Below are 17,161 nucleotides of genomic sequence, written 5' to 3'. Positions count from 1 at the left end.
AAGAGGAAAAGTCTTTGATTTAGAGTAAGTACTTCTTAGCAACAACTAAAACATCAATGTTATCAACATTTTTCTCATAGCTTGGATATTTCTACCTGAAGTGAAATACTCACAGTGGTTGTTATCAAGCCTAGATAATTGGTCTTGCTATTTTGAATTGTGTATATAAAAAGTAAGCAATTGATAGTATGCCTCAGGAAAATATTGTTGAACTCTTTTTCAGCATTCAGTGGTTACTTGATAAGTTCTTACGGAGTTTCCAGTAGCAATACCATATGATGTGTTTGTGATTTTCTTTCTCTTCCTATTAATTTTCTAGGATGCCCTTGTAGCCATTTCAGCCTATAAATCACTCTCATCGTTTGGCTCTGAAGAACATACAATTCTTCATCTTCCTGGACAGGTAACTATGTTATATGTTTGATAGTAAGCACGTCTGACACTTCCATCTGACATGGATTATATCCTCTTGAAAAGGAAACCAGTCCTTGTGACCTCTCTGCCAGAAATTCTACTAGCTCCTGCTGGTAGTATGAGATGATATCATGTATGATTGGAATAGCTAAATCTTATAAGCAGGGAAAGGCACAAATGAAACTTAAGGCTAAGCAGTTAGGAGGTAGTTTTTCTTATTTCATTGTTAAATTAGCGACTTTTTTTTTGGGCAGCTGATTTGCATTTTATGCTCTTCTGTTAGTGCTGCCATTTGAGTCTTGGCACTAAGCAGCTCTTGTGATTGCTGTCTCTTCCATTGCAGTCACACTCATGGATAGGGCTTTTGTTCACAAGACAGGCAAGTCAGTTAGAAAAGTAGGTGCAATTTTTGCAACTAAGCTGAAAGTTTTCCCATGTTTTTGTTGTGAACTTTAACAGCATAACATTTTACTTTTTTGTCAGTAAAGGCAGTCAGAAAAGAGTTGAGTATTTACTAAAACACTTTTTAAGTGTGCAGAGGGCTGTTAAGCTCTGAATCTTCTGATTAGTGAGTCAGTAACCTAACAGAATGAAAGAGTACAAGGAGACGAGTATAAGGTCATCTGTGTGACTCTTTTTTACATTGTATGAGAGACTAGGCAGTAGTCCGTTGGTACTTTATGGAATAGTGAATCCTATGGCTTTATAGTAAAGGTTTTATTTACTGCTTTATTATATAATAGGCTCTATTTGTATGTTGTAACTGGTTGTTATTAAAAGGCTTGAATATGCAACTTTAAAAAACATACTTTATTTAAATCAGTGAGAAGAGTTCATCATAAACCTTACAAATGAAAAATGTGTTTTACATAGACGACCACAGGATAGAATAAGGGGAAATAATGTAAACTCTGCTGCAAGTCTAAATCTTTCACAGTAGTATATAGTTCTGTATTACTAGTGCAGTTACTTTGCAGTTGTATTACTGGTGCAGTACTTTACAGAAAGTGAGTAAGTATGTTTTAATTGAAAGAAATGTAAATATGTTGGAGTTTTTCAAATTCCAAAAACTAAAACGTAGAAGCAGTGTCTAGCAAAAATGTTTTATTTATATTAAAGTGCCAATATAAAGCATTGTTAAGAATCAGGGTGACAGTAAAGTTTTTTAAATATTAGTTCAGCAGTTAAGTGTCAAGATTAATTTTGAAAAAGATAAAAGATACGTATTTACACACCCTGTAATTTTTATCAGCCAGTGTCACCTTTTAGTCAGGTAGAAGAAAAGCTTTTATTCATTAAGCTTCAAATTTAAGAAATGGAGTGAAAATAATGAAATGGGGAACTTTTCATATTTAGTTGGTAATTTTTGCACTTGGAATCATGAATGGTAATGAGGACTTGGGATTTTTGTGCTGACATTTAATTTTTTTAAATCTTCCAGGCACGACCAGAAGTGGACTCACTGGAAGAGATAGACATGAATGAAGATGAAGAGGATCAGGAGGCAAATCTGTTTGTTCCGGGTTCTTCATATATCAAGCTGCTGTCTCTAACACCATCTGCTGTTTTAGGAGGTATAATATAGCCAGTGTTTGAGGTCACTTTGCAGATAAGGAATCATAGTAAAGACTGTAAAGACCTGCGGCTCTTTTAGAATGGAGTGTCATATTGAAATGCAGCCTTTCTTTTTTTCATTAACAAATGATGGGAAAAACTGTAAAGCTCACAACCCATTTCTAGGAAGACTATGTGACAGAGGTCCTGATGGTGGGGAAAAATCGGTTATAATTAAAAATTCTTTACACGTCCTAAAGGGAAAGCCAGTTCCTTATTATATACTTCAAGTACTCGTCGTTTCATGAAAGTGACCTCAGTAGGGAGTACTGAACAGATCTTTCTAAAGGCAACTGTGTATTTTAGCCCAGGACAGATGGAAGTAAAATGAATTTTATATTTATTGTTTTGTAAACAGAGTATTAATGGTATGAAAACAATGCTATACACAAAGTCTGCTTAATTGATTAAGATATCAGTGCTACATTTAATGCGTAATTGTAGTGATGCATATTGATACTGAAGTATGCTTCAACAGGTGGTGTCTGACACTTGTTCTGAAACCTGTGCAGTTGAATTACCAGAAATGCTCATTATCTTACAAGATAAGATTTATCTTATCATACAAGTTACAACATTTGAGATAGTGTGCCAGGACATAGACGTTATTTCATTCTTTGTAGAATACATGGGATCTTCATGTGTGATTGCAGGCTGTAAACATTGCCATGATATAGCAGATGGTGTCTTGTAACATTTTCCTACAATGGACACTTCTAAATGAATCCATTTGTTAAACTCTGAATGCATTGGCCTCTGGAGTGTGTGCAACCTAACCTAGAGTCCTATCTACTAAATCCTGGAAGCTTTGTGGAGGAGAATGACATAACTGAGTTCAATGAAAACAGAGTGATGTATCTTGACAGAAAACTCAATCTGTGTAATGAATGCTGAAATAGCCAATTTTCTAGAAAGATAGAAATTGAATTTAAAGTTAATAGGCTGGATTCAGAGTTGCAGCAACCACAGACTGGTATCAAAAGTGTTGAATCAAAACATTAACTAAGCAGTTTCTTCCTCAGAGGTGTTTTCTAACATGGTTAGTTAACACAGAGTCCAGAACACTTGAACAAAAGCTTTAGTGACTGGCTGGAGTGGTTGTTGAAAGTAAATTGTTTCACCAAAAGAGTATGAAACTGGATTAATGAGGCAATGTCCAAGACAGGCCAAAAGCCACAGAGCCCATTCTATGGGAGCTGAATCTGTGTCATCTCATTTGCTGTAATTCTAGTGGTGCATGTTATGGAGATTAATAACCTGAAACTACTAGATTAATAACCTGAAACTACTTACATGAAGCATTTAAATGTGGAGCTTTAGGCAGTATTTTGTCTTATACTCCTTTAAAACTGGTTTGTCACATCAGTTTTCATGTTGTTTCTACATACTAGATTCCCAGGATGTCAGAAGGGATATGAAAGCCTTATTTTTTTTTTTTTATTTTGATAGTTTTTCATTTTGGGTGCCTTAGACTTTTCTCAAATCTGGTAGTCAGAGAATTAAAAACTATTAATAAAAAGAACTATAAACTTGATATTGTTGTTGTTAGTAATATGGGTAGTATCCTTACTGCAGAGGAGATGATGATAATAAACAATTGTAAAAACACCAATAATAATAATAATATTAATGTGATTCTAGTTATCTTTGTTTACCGTCAGATTGATTTCAATCATTGAAATACTGTATTTCTGGTATTTGCTGCGCATCTAGTTGTTTCACTAAATTTATCCAGATTTTAGTTTTAGTTTGAGTTATATTTGTCAGTCTAGAGCCTTGACTTGTCCCCTGCCTGAAGAATTGCTTCTGAATGGGTTGTATTTGTGTCTTTTGGCATAACCAGTGAATGCAGTAATATGACAGTAGTGATAAGGCATCTCTATCAATGTGAATGGTTTCCAGAAGAGAAATAGCTCCCACTTTAAGCAAATTTCTTCTCTATTGTTGCAGCCATCCTAAACAAAAAAGTTTTTATAAAAAGTATAAAGCAGGTAGGTGGATAGTGTTTTCATGGCAACAAATATCTCCTCCTCCAACATAACTGAAGGTTGAAGACAAAGTCTATATCACTGCAGAGAAAATTGCTGACTGCGTTCTGTGGGCTTTTTTGAAGGATATTGGCATTACAAGCAGAGGAAAAAAAAATCTCAAGATGCAGGTGCCCTTCCTGACATGCTACAGAAACACAATTTAGACTCTGCTATTTTTTTCTTCTGTCAACCATGTGCTGTCATTGCTCTTACTTTTGTAGCAATCAAAGGCAGCAATCAACAGCTCATAGAATACTTAAGGTATTTCTTTCCAACCTTCAATATACCTGTGTCAGTTTTGAATAAAGTAGCTTTATACTGGAACTTCCTTACAATTGTCAGCCTCTCACATTCCCTTTCCTTTCATGTCATTGCATTCCACTTCATCAAGCATTTGAAGAGTTTGCGACATCACTTGTGAAACAGGAGATGACCAACATGCCACGTGCTGTGTATCATTCTGCATTAAGAGGAGGGACTGCACGCTTAGACCAGGGGAAGACAGTTGCAGGTGTTCCAAATTTCTTGCTGAAAATGTATGAGAGGAACAAGCAACCAGGCATGACACCAGGTCTTGCAGGTAAGCTGTCCCTTTCTTGAAGTAGACAAGTATGCATATTTTGGATCAAAGATTTCTGTGAATCTGAAAGTGAAACAAGTTAAGAAACTATGCCCCTTAAATATGTTTGCATATTCTTTTGAATTGTTGGCTTTATTAAGTTAACCTTACTTTGCTTTGGGTTCTCCCTAGACTCTTGAGTGTGGGCACTGACCTTTGTGTTCCCCTTCCTTCCCTCTTTCAGCTGGCATGTTGCTGTGTTTCGACCTCCCAGTCCACATGGGCAGGGATGGCAAGCCGATTAATCGATTCCTGGCCAGCAGGGGCCGCAATTTCCAGCAAATGTTGGTCGCCCTCATTCATGAGGTAAGTTGTTGCTGACTCTGCTTTTCAGAGCTATAACACCTCCTTCCTTGCTTTACTATCTCTTTTCTTTATGTGCATTGGGTGTTTGTATCAGCTAGTGATGGTATGTGTGAATGTATCATAATTAACTGAAATTGTTGTGAGGGACAGCTAGAATCATAGAATCATCGAGTTGGATCATCAGCCTACCACCATGGTCACCCACCCTCACTAACTTGAACTTAACATGTAAATACTTTTTTTCTAAATATCCACTGCTGAAATGCCTCTTCTGAAAATCCAAACAAAGAGGAGCTTTGCCTTTTTCTGCCTTGCATTCTGCTATACATATATGCCTGATACCTGTCATGTGTAACCAGTTGTAGGTGAATACCAGACCTGAGCAATGATGGGGCTCCATGTGGAAACAGTATCTACAGCTTGCTAAGACTTGGTATTTTTTTCTGTCTCTTAAACATTTCAGGTCTCTGACCAATTAGGCTTGTGCCACCAAAACCTTGCATTTACCTTTGGTGTGGTTTTAAAAAAATGGTATGAAATAAGCCCTCACATAATCATTATGGAAAATAAAGTGCATGTAATGAAGTCTGTAAGAGCATTTTGAATTATGGTACTTTTGAATATCAAAGTTCATCTTTGAAAATTTTGGACAACAGTAAAAAAATCCAAACAGTTCATCTGGATCCAGGGAAGTAAGTGTTAATTTCCCAACTTTATGCCAATGGGAGCAGTTTTTAACACAAGTGAAAGTGTGTTAAACTCTTTAAAAGTTCATAAAATAATTCTATTAATACAGTCATTTTAGATGTATGTTGGAGCTACTTACATGTATCTGTGGGGGTGATTGGGGTCCTGATTTTGTTTTGTGACTTTCACCCAGATGTGAGCCATATCTGCTGTGAAGTTCTATGATGCTACTAAAATCACGGATAGCAAACACTCAGTTATGAAATAAATATAGCACAAGTTTTGAGTGGGAAGGTTGTGCGTGCAGAGTTTGGAGAGTTTTCTGTGTACAAACTGAAAGTTTGATGGCAGAACACAGGCATATGCCATATGGATAATGCATGTGGATGACATTCTGATCCTGTGGTACATCCACATGGCTCCCTCTGGGCTTTGCTCTCAGGTCCTGCTTCAGCATGTTTGCACTGTGTTTGTACTGGTTAACTCCCTCAATCTTTCTGGGGCAAGGAAACCATTTCCCTCTCTAACAAACCTGTCTGCAGTGTAGTTTGCCTGAAGTTTCCAGTCAAATGTGTGACATGGTGAAGTTGGCTGCTTCTGGGTAATACAGTCTTCTGGCTCTGTACCCTCTCTCAAACACTTCTGTTTTGCTAGCATATGCATACAACACTTTGCATATAACATCTTAACAATTTTGGTCTTTCATGACTGAAAAGACACAAAAAATAATAATCATGTCTTATGGCCACAGACACACCAGTGTCTGTGGATCCCCCCCAGTGGAATTTAGGCCAAGGACAATAGTCAGTCTACACCAGTTGGATTGGAGAATAGAAATCCATCCCTGACTCTGTATTGTGAAGTCAGTGTCAATGGGATTATGAAGTACTTCAGATGTAAAATTCTTCTCTCAAACTAGAAAAATTTAGAAAACCCACCCTTGAACACTTATCTCAAGATATCTAACTATATATGCAAATTTAATAGATGTTTTTCATCTTGACATCTTTGCTGCTAAAGAATGAAAGCAGAAACTGGAGATAATGCCCCTCATTATCATAGGAGTGTAACTTAGTGAATGTTTTCTAACTATTTGGAAGCTCCAGTGGAGAGCACCAGGGAAAGTCCACAAGGATGCTTCATATGCGAAAAGAACAGATTCAGATTCATGAGTTAGGAATGAAGCATGAGCTTCCATAGTATCCAGAAAGAAAAGCTCTGCACTGCATTTAATGCTTCATTCAGAGAGATTTAAATTCCAGAACAGTGGTTCTAAAGAAAAACGTGTCTAATTACATTATCATAGAAGGCATGTATGAAATCCAATTATAGTGGGATGCAGATCAGTTCTGAACTTTGTTTTAAACACCTGCCTGTTGCCCTGAAGCATCAAATAAAATCCTGGTAAAAAAATATTTGTGTGTAATAGCAGTGATTATAAAATCCAGCAGCATATCCAAAATTGACTTTCTTGTATGAGCAAGCTATCTTCATAGAAACAGAACTTTAAAATGGTTTACCAGACAAAACATGGCAGTTTTGTAGTGGAAAATGTGATGAACTGGATCAAGTTAGTGAATACATAGAATGAGTGAAGACAGAAATATTTTACCTAGTCTCTCAGTAAAATATTGTTGATTATTAAAAGTTGATTAATTCAAGGTCTAAAACTAAAAATAATTCCAAATATGTTTATATTTTAAACCTAAACACATAATATCTTCAGACAATGCTAACTGCACCATCTTAGCAAAAATCCACAGTAACTATGAAATTTTGATTAAAAAAATCAGTGTTTCTGTTTTCAGTTTACACTGCACTGCTTTAAGAATCAAAGTTTTTCTAGTTTTTTCCCTTTGTATATAGAGACAGGGTGGTCAGAAAAGGGTTGTTCGAGACTGGCAAATCCCTGGGCTCATCAAACTAAATTTCATGCTTTATTGTTTGTTTCGTCCTCAATGTTCTCCTGAGGAACAGAATTTAACAGTAAAGATAGGGAGCCTAAGCTATAAAACTGCCAAATTGGTCAAAGAAAATTGGGTTAGTAGGCCCATCTTATTCTTGCAGTCCTGTAGGAATTAATGTGTTTTTGGAAAGTCATCACAACACATCACACTGTGTTTTAGGGATTTAACTTATCAGAATGACACTTTTTTTGCTACATCTTTGACTCATTATTTTGGGAGAGGGAAGAAGTTGTAGGGGTTAATCCTTATAGTGATATTTTAAGTAAGGAGTGTTCTATTAATAAGAAGTCTTAGAGTTGCCTTTGAAGCATTGGAGTCTGTGTAAAGCTCTGAATAAATTCATGCAATTAATTTGAGATACCAGACATCTACTTATTTTGTTTCAAAAAATCTCCACCAGTTGACATTTTCTTAGTTAGGACTAAGCAGTCAGAACCATACTGAGATAATAACGTTTTTATGTCTTCAGTGGTTTGATCTATGCTCACAGCTATAAAATAGGAACCTACAGGTTGTGTATCTATCTGTATCTGTGTATGCATAGTTACCAGTACTGCAACTGGATTTTGGCAACTGGGGCAAGGTGAGGGGCTCAAAAATACCTGTTTCATTTTGATGAGGTTCTTTATGTGTAAAACTGTGATGCCTGGTATTCTGCTACCAAAAATAGTTATATGATGATTGTGTGCAGAGGAAATATTTTCTTCTTGTATGTGGATAAGTCTTTTAAAACATACAAATAATAAATACCTGGGTTTAGCCATTCAAATTGAACAGTGACAGCAACAAAAAGATAATTTACTCTTCAACTTCAACGGGCCATACTTATTCTATCACCTAGGTGCTATTCTAGCTAAGGAATTGGATGCATCTGTGATACCTGTCAGCAGGATCAGATTAAGATGTAGAAGGTTTTTTTGATGTTTCTTGAACAATTATTTCACAGGAAGAAAATAGGATCAATAAACTGTCGTATCAAACGCTGGCTGTATTGCTCTTTAGTGGTCGCTGGTGAGTTGAAAGAGGAAGATCATCGTTCCCTTAGAAATGGGGATCTGCTGATTGATTATTAAACAGAGCTTGTTAGCCTCTCTCTGAGGGAACATGTAATTTACTGTAGTGATAGTGGTCAGAAGTATAGACCATGGGTTTTCTTTTTTCCTATGGCTGCCCTGGAGCACACTGTACAAGAAGTCTCCAATTACTGCCTGTGACTGTTTCAGGTTTTGCAAGAAATGCTTCATTGAAATTCATAGGAATAATTTTATATCAGATTCACTTAATCTGTTGTGAAAATGATTGACAATGAATAGTCACCTATGTTCAGATCATGTACCATATATTTTGATGGTTCTGTTCATGTGTGTTTTGGGTTAGAGTTACTAGACTTTCAGCTAGCTGTCCATCTTGTTCTTTAATGGAAGTGAAGAGGACAGTTCATCCTGCTTGCAAAAAGCACAGAGGCAGACTGCTGTTGGCAGCCCAGTGTGGTAGATGGTGGCTTTGGCAGTCTGAACTGATGCAATTTGTTGGGTTTTTTTTAAATGGAGAATGGTTTTGCCTTTGCATGTTTCTCTGTATCCAAGTGTTTTCAATGTGTTGGAAATAGCACGTTACTTTTTCCTATTTATGAATCATACTTGCAGGCACAGTTGCAAAGATGAGTTGCAGAGTTGAGTTATGCAGTATTAACTACTTTTCTACAAGTGATAATCATGATAGGCATTCTGTATACGCATGGAAGAACTAGTCCCTGCATATTTTTTAAGTGTATTCAATTAGATGTGCTGTGATGACATGCATCTTTGAAAAGTAAAGTGAAAAGCTCCTTCTGTGCTTTTCTTTCCTGGTTGGTTTTGATGTAATCAAGATACTGAAGAGTTTATTCAAACCTCAAATGTGAAGCACCTTAAGATGACAATTCGATTTTCTGGAGCAGAATTCATTGTACTGTATTCTTCTGTGCCTAGATGGATGTAGTTACAAATATTAACTAGTTTGTGCTGGTTTCTACTACTGAATTTACTGAGTGATAAGACAGTATTCAAAAATCAAGTTTCTGACAGATTTTTGTTTTTCTCTTCCTCAGTCTACTATACCTTAGAGAAAGACAATTTTTTTCTCACAAAGAAATGTTAAGGTGTGGATTTGGAAGTATATGTCTGCAAGTATGTTAAAAAGATCCTCTAAGCAAAAGTCAAAATTAAAAGAGAGGTTGTCTCACTATTGCCTTGATACAGATACATAATGCTAGCCTTATTTATGAAATCACTAGGGTGGCACTTTATATATCCCATACACAAGCATGGCATTTAAATTCATGTCTAAACATTTCACTGACATAAAAGTGTTGTCCCAAATAGGAATAGTATCTCCTGTGGTTTGCCAGCATTACTCGTCTTGCATTTTGACCAATATGGTCAATGATTTTGTGTCTTTTCAGGCAGACATGTCCTTCTGAAGCATCAGTTGACAGGCTTAGGTTACTAGCTCTAAGTTCATGCCATTTCTTACTGCCTCAGATATCAGATTGCAGCTTTTCCTTAAAAACTGCTTGGCTGCTTGGTCTGGCCAAGTGACATTCCTAAGAAAAACCCCACATCAATGTGGCAGTGTTCCACAAGCACTTGTCCTTAATTCTCAGTTCCCTTGAGCCTCATTCCCTGCACCTCCCCACCCAGCCAATATTTTTTTACACATAAATTGTGCATTTAAAAAACAATCTGAACTTCACTTGTCACCTTTGCTTGTGGTTGCTAGTATTAATTACTCAGCCCTTAGTCTAGGTGTTACCCTTGATATCCAGCAATAGATGATAAGTAAAGGCAACTGGTTTCCTGTACTAAAATAGCAGGTTGCAGTCAGGCTTATATGAAAATCTTCAGCACTATGTAATTCAGTTGTAGATTAATTTTGAATGTTCTTTGTTATGTGAAGATACTCAGTTCCCTCTTTCCTTCCTCATAATCCACATACATGGAAAATGTTTACTGCCATGAAGAAAGTTAATTAATGAAAAGCACCACAGCAGTTCTATTGTCATCAAACACATAGACAAATTTTAGGTGTTCCTGGTAGACCATATTGTCTTAGATGCTTGAAAAGCAAGAAGATGCCTAAGGCATCCCACTTGAATACCTGCAGTATTATGCAGGCCTGCTTTTGTTGGCTTTCACAAGTGTGGATTACATGGTAAACTTCTCAAATCACTACAAGACCAGTTAAACCTGAATCACAGAATCATTTAGGTTGGAGAAGACCTCACTGGGGCCAATCTTTGACGAGTCACCACCTTTTCATCTAGGCCATAGCACTAAGTGCCACATTCATAAATCTGTTGAACACCTTCAGGGATGGTGAATACACCTCCTCCCTGGACAGTCCATTCCAATGCTTAACAGCTCTTTATATTAAAAATTCCTCCTGATGTCCAGCCTGAGTCCGGCACAGCTTGAACTATATACTCTTGTCTTGTCCCTAATTGTCTGGGAGAAAAGGCCCATCCCCACCTGGCTATACGCTCCTTTCAGGCAGTTGTAGAGAGCAGTCCTGGTAATCCTCTTTTCTCCAGGCTGCATAGCCCCAGCTCCCTTAGTCAGTCCTAACAAACAGGATTTGTGCTCCAGATGATTCACCAGTTCTGCTTTCTGGACATGTTCCAGCACCTCAGTGTTCTTACAGAAATTAAGACAGGATTCAAGGTGTGGTCTCCCTAGTTCCAAGGACACAGAGACAATTACTGCCCTAGCCCTGCTGGCCACACTGTTGTTGCTTCAGGCCTTCTTGGCCACTTGGGCACACACTGACTCATGTATAGCTGTCTGTTGACTAGCAGATTTTGACTAAGTAGTCTAATGCACAAGTCTAAAATAGTTTCAGTGTAGAGGCAGAGGGGAAGACTGGACCTGCTGCAGGTTTCTCAGGAACCCAAAGAAAGCAATTCTAACTGAAACCTTGACTGCTCATAAGCTTTTAGAGGAATTGATGGGCAGAGATGAGGTGTGAATGTAATTTTAACTAAAGGGAAGGACTAGTGTTCATTAGTCATTACTAGGATGAGATTTCCCTTTTTTACTACAAGTCATATTTGTATTGTCTGCAAGATGGAGTATGTTCTCTTTTTTCATTGACTTTTAGAATGTTTTTATTTGTATAGGTGTATTTGTACTTATTCACAAGTCTTTCAGGTTCACTGAAAGCAGTGGGCATGGAGCTTTAGGATGGTCCTTTGTTTTTTGTTATAAAGTCCAAGTGAAGAAAGAATACTGACTGCTTTACGTAGATAATTAGGGGCATAAAATAGAGGTGAATAAGCAGGAAGACTCAGGAAAATAATGATACAAGGAGAGGTCAGTTATTTATCTTGGTTAACAATTCTGCTTTTAGAAACTTCTAAGATCTTCACAAACTGTGAAGAAACATTTGCCAGTGCTACTGTGTGTTGTGATTATTGCCTCATACAGTTCCACTGTCTCTCTGGGATCAATTACTTGTTGCACTGCCTCAGGCGACCACTTTTGACAGACCTGGGTAATGAAGTTGAAAGCAACTTGGTGTGGGTAAAATCAGAAAAGAGAATAAAGTACATGATCATTTTAATTTCCTACAGCCATGGGTAATGGCCTGTGGAAATGAGTGAATGTTTGTCTGCAAATCACAGACTGGAGAACATAGATTCTGCATATATTAGACTTAATGTAACTGCTTCTAACCTTTATGGTATGTTGCACAGGTTAATATTCAGCCTTCTGAATGGCACCACTCCATACTGCTGCCACAGACCTGGTTAGGATTTATGAGTCGAACCTACAGTGCAGTCCTGCAGGTAATTTTGAGGTATACATTATTGTGGACATTAATGCTTATTCAAGTGGTATGGGTTTTAATTTTACCAGCAAGAACACTCATACAAATTACAAAAAAGTAAAGCTCGAGGTTCTTGATTATAACATTTATAAAAAAGAAAAAATGAGTCTTCAGCTACTGACAGCATAGTCTGGGATACTTTGTAGAAATGCAGTTTCTATTTACAGTTCAGGTTCATGCAGGTTTATTCATATGTCAACTTGCAGAAAGTGTCAATTTTTACAATTTTTAGAAGGTGAAATTTTAGCTAGAGCTATTGCTTGGGTAGGAAGTTTGAAATAGTAATATCAAAGTAGATAGAAGCTATTGAGGGATTATTCATTTAAAAAACTTCCCCTTAATTAGCATGTCACCCTGCTGCACTGTAAGAGATTCCTTTCAATTTGTCAACCCTATCTAATGATTAGGACATATCTTAAATTCTCTTTTTCATTAGGTTAGCTGACCTGGTATCTGGACCAATGTAGTATAATTAGATTTTCAACAGGAAAATTATCTAAAAAAGGTTTAGCAAACAGCTTCCTTGCAGAATGCTCTCTTTATGTTTCTATAAGGGCTTATTTGTTTATATTTCCAGGCCACATCAGCTGTTTCAGCATGAGCAGCTCACATTTCTGAACAAATTCTAGAAGCTTTGCTCCTTGTTTTCTGTGCAGCAAAGCATATGCTTCTCTCACATTTTCAAAACAATTTTTGTCTTGACTGTCAACAAAATGTGAGATCCTATACTAAGCCAGCCCCATTACAAAACAAGCAGCATCTATTCAAATTGCAAGTTTAGGTCCTGGAGGACATTGTCACTTGCATTCAAATACTTTCCTATTTTGCTTCCCTTCCAAGACAAGATTTCACAAGAAGCTTAGCATGTACCCGATTTTTTCTAAAGGATCTGTAGGATTTCTTGCCATTTTACAGGACAGTTGAGCCTATGTTTGTTGCTTCTTACTTCATCCTTACACTTTTGTAGTACATTTCATCAGAGGTGGCAAAAGAGACTACAGTACAAGATGAGTAGTCTGAATAGTACATAATTCAGTTTTTCTGAGCTGCTATACTGCCTTCTTTTTAGTCAGTGTGTTGATGTACTCCTTTAATCTCTCTGGAGGGTCACTGTTTGAGAGAGACACCTGGATTTTCAAGATCCACGGTGTTTTATTTTCAGATTGGTATGTACACCGAATTACAAGCATTCAATACCAGAAAAATACAGCATATGTGCCTATATTTTTTCATTTAAAGCTTAATAATCTGCTAAGGAGCAGTAATTGACAACCTAAACAAATTAAGTTATAGTTCTCTCAATTGGAGACAGAATGTTAAAACAAAGCTGCTTTAGATGTTTTTAGATAACATATGAATGTTATGTTACAAGATGTTAGAGGAAAGAATCCCTATCTCCTCCTTAAATGTACAGAAAGAATGGTGTAGGGAATCACAGGGAGGTCAGAGTTATGTAAAGTAAAATAATCATGATTTCTACCTTTAAGTAGAGCATCAAGAATGCGATGTTTTGCTGTTAGAATCCATTTTAGCTAACAGGTTTTTAAAGGTCAGTTCCTGCTTGTTGTAGCCCTTCCCAGGGGAACTTGGCTCTGCATGTACTAGATAGATGCCTTAGTATTTGTGGTCATTTATGCCATCTACAGTTTGTTTTTCTTACTCAGAACAAAAAATTATGGATTCTTCTCATTAATATATTGTATATTACAGTGGGATCCCCTATGCAAAGCAGTTAAGGTCACTTATGAACTAGCCCTTAGGTTAGGCTACATGTGTTACCTGAGTATTTTCTGAAGAAATCTTACGATGTAAATAAAGCTTATGATATACAATCAGTTTGTGACTTTTTTTGCAATTCTGCAGGGGAGGCAGGCAGAGCTGGAGATGCAGTTAAAACATGGAAAAGAGGATCCTGATGAGGTGCAGTACAAACAATTTACAGCCTGGCTATGGTAAGGAAGTGCTTGTGTATTTATTCCTGACCATTTGTAATGACAAGGGGACAGGGAGGAAAAGGTTTTAAAGTTTTTAATTTTGCAAGTTTAAAGGCTGTATGAGCACTAATGAAAAAACAAATCCCGAAACTAAACAACAACCAACCACCAGATACAGTGACCATGGTGGGAGAGGGGAGTGGAAAGAAAGAATATTGGGTAACTGTAAGGATTTCCATATGCATGGGTTCACAAGTATCTTCCCCTCTACAGAACCTGAAAACTTTGTAGGGTGAGCAGCTGGAAAAAGTGAAAGAATTCAGGTGTTTTACAGGGTGTTAAAGAAGAAGGGTTATGCAAAGATAAAAATTTCCTTCTTGAGAGTTTAATGAGCTATTTCACTGAAAAGACCTTGATGAAAGAAATGCAAGTCACAATCTGATGTATGTCATGGTGGACTGATGCTAAGTTACCATTATTGAGTATGAGAATGTTGTTTAAAAACAAGCACATGATGCACACCCTGCCCTAATTCTGTTTCAGTCAGGTGAGAAGTGTCTCTCAGTCTGTCAGGATTTAGCCAAGTACATGCATGGCCAGGAGAAGAAGGTGGGAAGTGGGAGGCTTTATAAGAGAAAAAACTATCTATCCATGGACAGTATAAATATCTGGGTTTGTGCTTATTCATAAGTGTATTGGAAGCAAAATATGTGCAAAGCCAAATTGCTTTTTGTCTGTTTCAATCTAAAAGGTGTGTTATTAAATGCCACTCAAGAGGAATTCAGAATTTGTTCTGAATTCCAGCTAATTCTGGAATAGAGGCTTGCATTGTAAGATCCAGAATACTACAGTGTTGTAGAAAAGATCCTGTATTAATGATGGATCCCTTTCTTGAAAGGGTATAAAAAGGCCTGTGACAATGCTGCTTTCATAGATTTCTCCTGAAAGAATTTCTGGTCTTTATTTCCTAAATGCTGATAATGTATAAGCTATATAAAAAAATGAACATAATTCCCTTTATTGGGGAAAAATCAAAGTAGGAAATTAACTGGAGCCCAGTAGTAGCTTTAGTTTCTTTTACAGTTCACAATTATTTGCTTGGTTCCTCAGGGCCCTAACTTCAGTAGCCATTAAGCATTTTTATTGCTCACTGGGGACAATGTGGTATAAACTTTAGTGTCAATCCTTTATCATGTAAATAGTGCAAATTTTTTTGTGCAATTTTGCATTGGTATTTACCAAGTTGTAAATCCTTCTAGCATGGTGGCTTTGAAACTGTGTGCGAAAGCAGTTGATTATGAAGGAAGATCTTGGTAGGTTTCTTTGAAAACTTGAGTGTAACTCAGTCTCATAACATACAGCTCTCTTTTAGGAGACATACATTCTCAGTCTAAAGTTGTTTTTTTTTCTGTAGAATGACATTCATGGCCATGACAGAATTGTATGTTTTAGAATAGACAATCTCTCTCCTCATCCACACCTTTCAGTGTAGGAGATTGATTGCATCTCTGCTTCAGTCTTGATAGAAATGCAAAACTAAACAATTTAAAACGAGTAGCCTGTTATAAATCAACTACAGTAGTGTGAAAGGAATTGTAACCACTCTTATGTATTTAATTTAAATTTATACAGGTTTATATACCATGTCATAGCATAACTGTCTGTAGTGGTTTCCAGAAATACAGTAAGTGTTGAATAAATTGTAATGTTTGTCCTTTATAAAACATTCAGATTTCATTATATTAGAACATTGCACAATGACCTGGAAACTTATGTGTTTGATGTGATAAAAAAGCATATTTACAGCATTTTACAAAAAATCATATTAAGTCAAATAAGAGTCCTTTATAAAAAACACTGGGAGTGCACACGAGCATGAAGAAACTTGGGGTGGTGCATAGATTTCTTATAGATTAAATGCTTGTAATTATTTTGTGCTAAGTCTTCTGATAGGCTGATACAGATGTTAATCTAGAATAGACACATGTGAGACAGAAAAGGAATTTAACTGAGTTCATGCTATAATGTAATGAACATGGTGTAAATTCTTTCTGTTCTCTTGCAGGGTCAGAGATATGTTGACTGATGTCATCAAAGGTGCTTCCAAGTAAGAACTGTTAAATTACTACAGATGATGTTTTCTTCCCATATTTTATGTAAAGAGTGGGACACTGCTCCTTTTCCTCCTAGATCTTGTTAAGATGATTTTTGCCTTCATTAAATTTAAAGCATCCAGGTTTCATTATGAGTGTGTGGATTTAGAAGTTTCTTTCTGAGGTACATAATGAAATGTTACCTTTTAGAAGCTTAGGAAATTATTTAAGGCAAAAGATAGTGAGAGACTTCAAAAAATTTAACCAAGTACCTTGTTGTAATTATTTGCAAGCACCTCATATCTGAGAGGAGGTAGTTTCACTGTTCCAAATGATGACATTCCACTAAGACTCATGTTTCTTGTTTTAAAAAGCAAAATAAAAATCCAGAAAATACTTTTACTGTGATAATGACATCTTTGGATCTGGAACAAATGCCAGATTGACAGTGTAGATATATTTTCACAGCAACAGTCAAGTAAGTTTTTAGAAATGGAAGACTGATGCAAAGACTCTACTGGCCTGTAAGAGATCTTATGCAGTCATATTTTTCAGGTGCTTTTGTAAAATAATGTAAGAGAGTTCCATCAGGATTATATTGCAGTATATTTTTCTGGGAATGACTAGAATA

General features: G+C 36.6%; 1 protein-coding gene across 2 annotated transcripts in view; it reads left to right on the top strand.

Annotated features, from left to right (window-relative positions):
- FOCAD (focadhesin) overlaps window positions 1–17,161 on the top strand; it is an 88,428-nt gene that overhangs the window by 47,182 nt on the left and 24,085 nt on the right. For both annotated transcript variants that reach the window (XM_021535466.3, XM_085566998.1), the window contains exons 19-25: window positions 320–403; window positions 1,856–1,988; window positions 4,450–4,638; window positions 4,862–4,983; window positions 12,370–12,462; window positions 14,367–14,455; window positions 16,503–16,544. In XM_021535466.3, the coding sequence (XP_021391141.3) occupies window positions 320–403; window positions 1,856–1,988; window positions 4,450–4,638; window positions 4,862–4,983; window positions 12,370–12,462; window positions 14,367–14,455; window positions 16,503–16,544 (752 nt within the window). The remainder of the gene's footprint in view (window positions 1–319; window positions 404–1,855; window positions 1,989–4,449; window positions 4,639–4,861; window positions 4,984–12,369; window positions 12,463–14,366; window positions 14,456–16,502; window positions 16,545–17,161) is intronic.

The sequence above is a fragment of the Lonchura striata genome, chromosome Z (genome assembly GCF_050655825.1).
Source record: "Lonchura striata isolate lonStrDom1 chromosome Z, ASM5065582v1, whole genome shotgun sequence".
NCBI lineage: Eukaryota > Metazoa > Chordata > Aves > Passeriformes > Estrildidae > Lonchura > Lonchura striata.
This window is presented reverse-complemented; position numbering and strand designations above follow the sequence as displayed.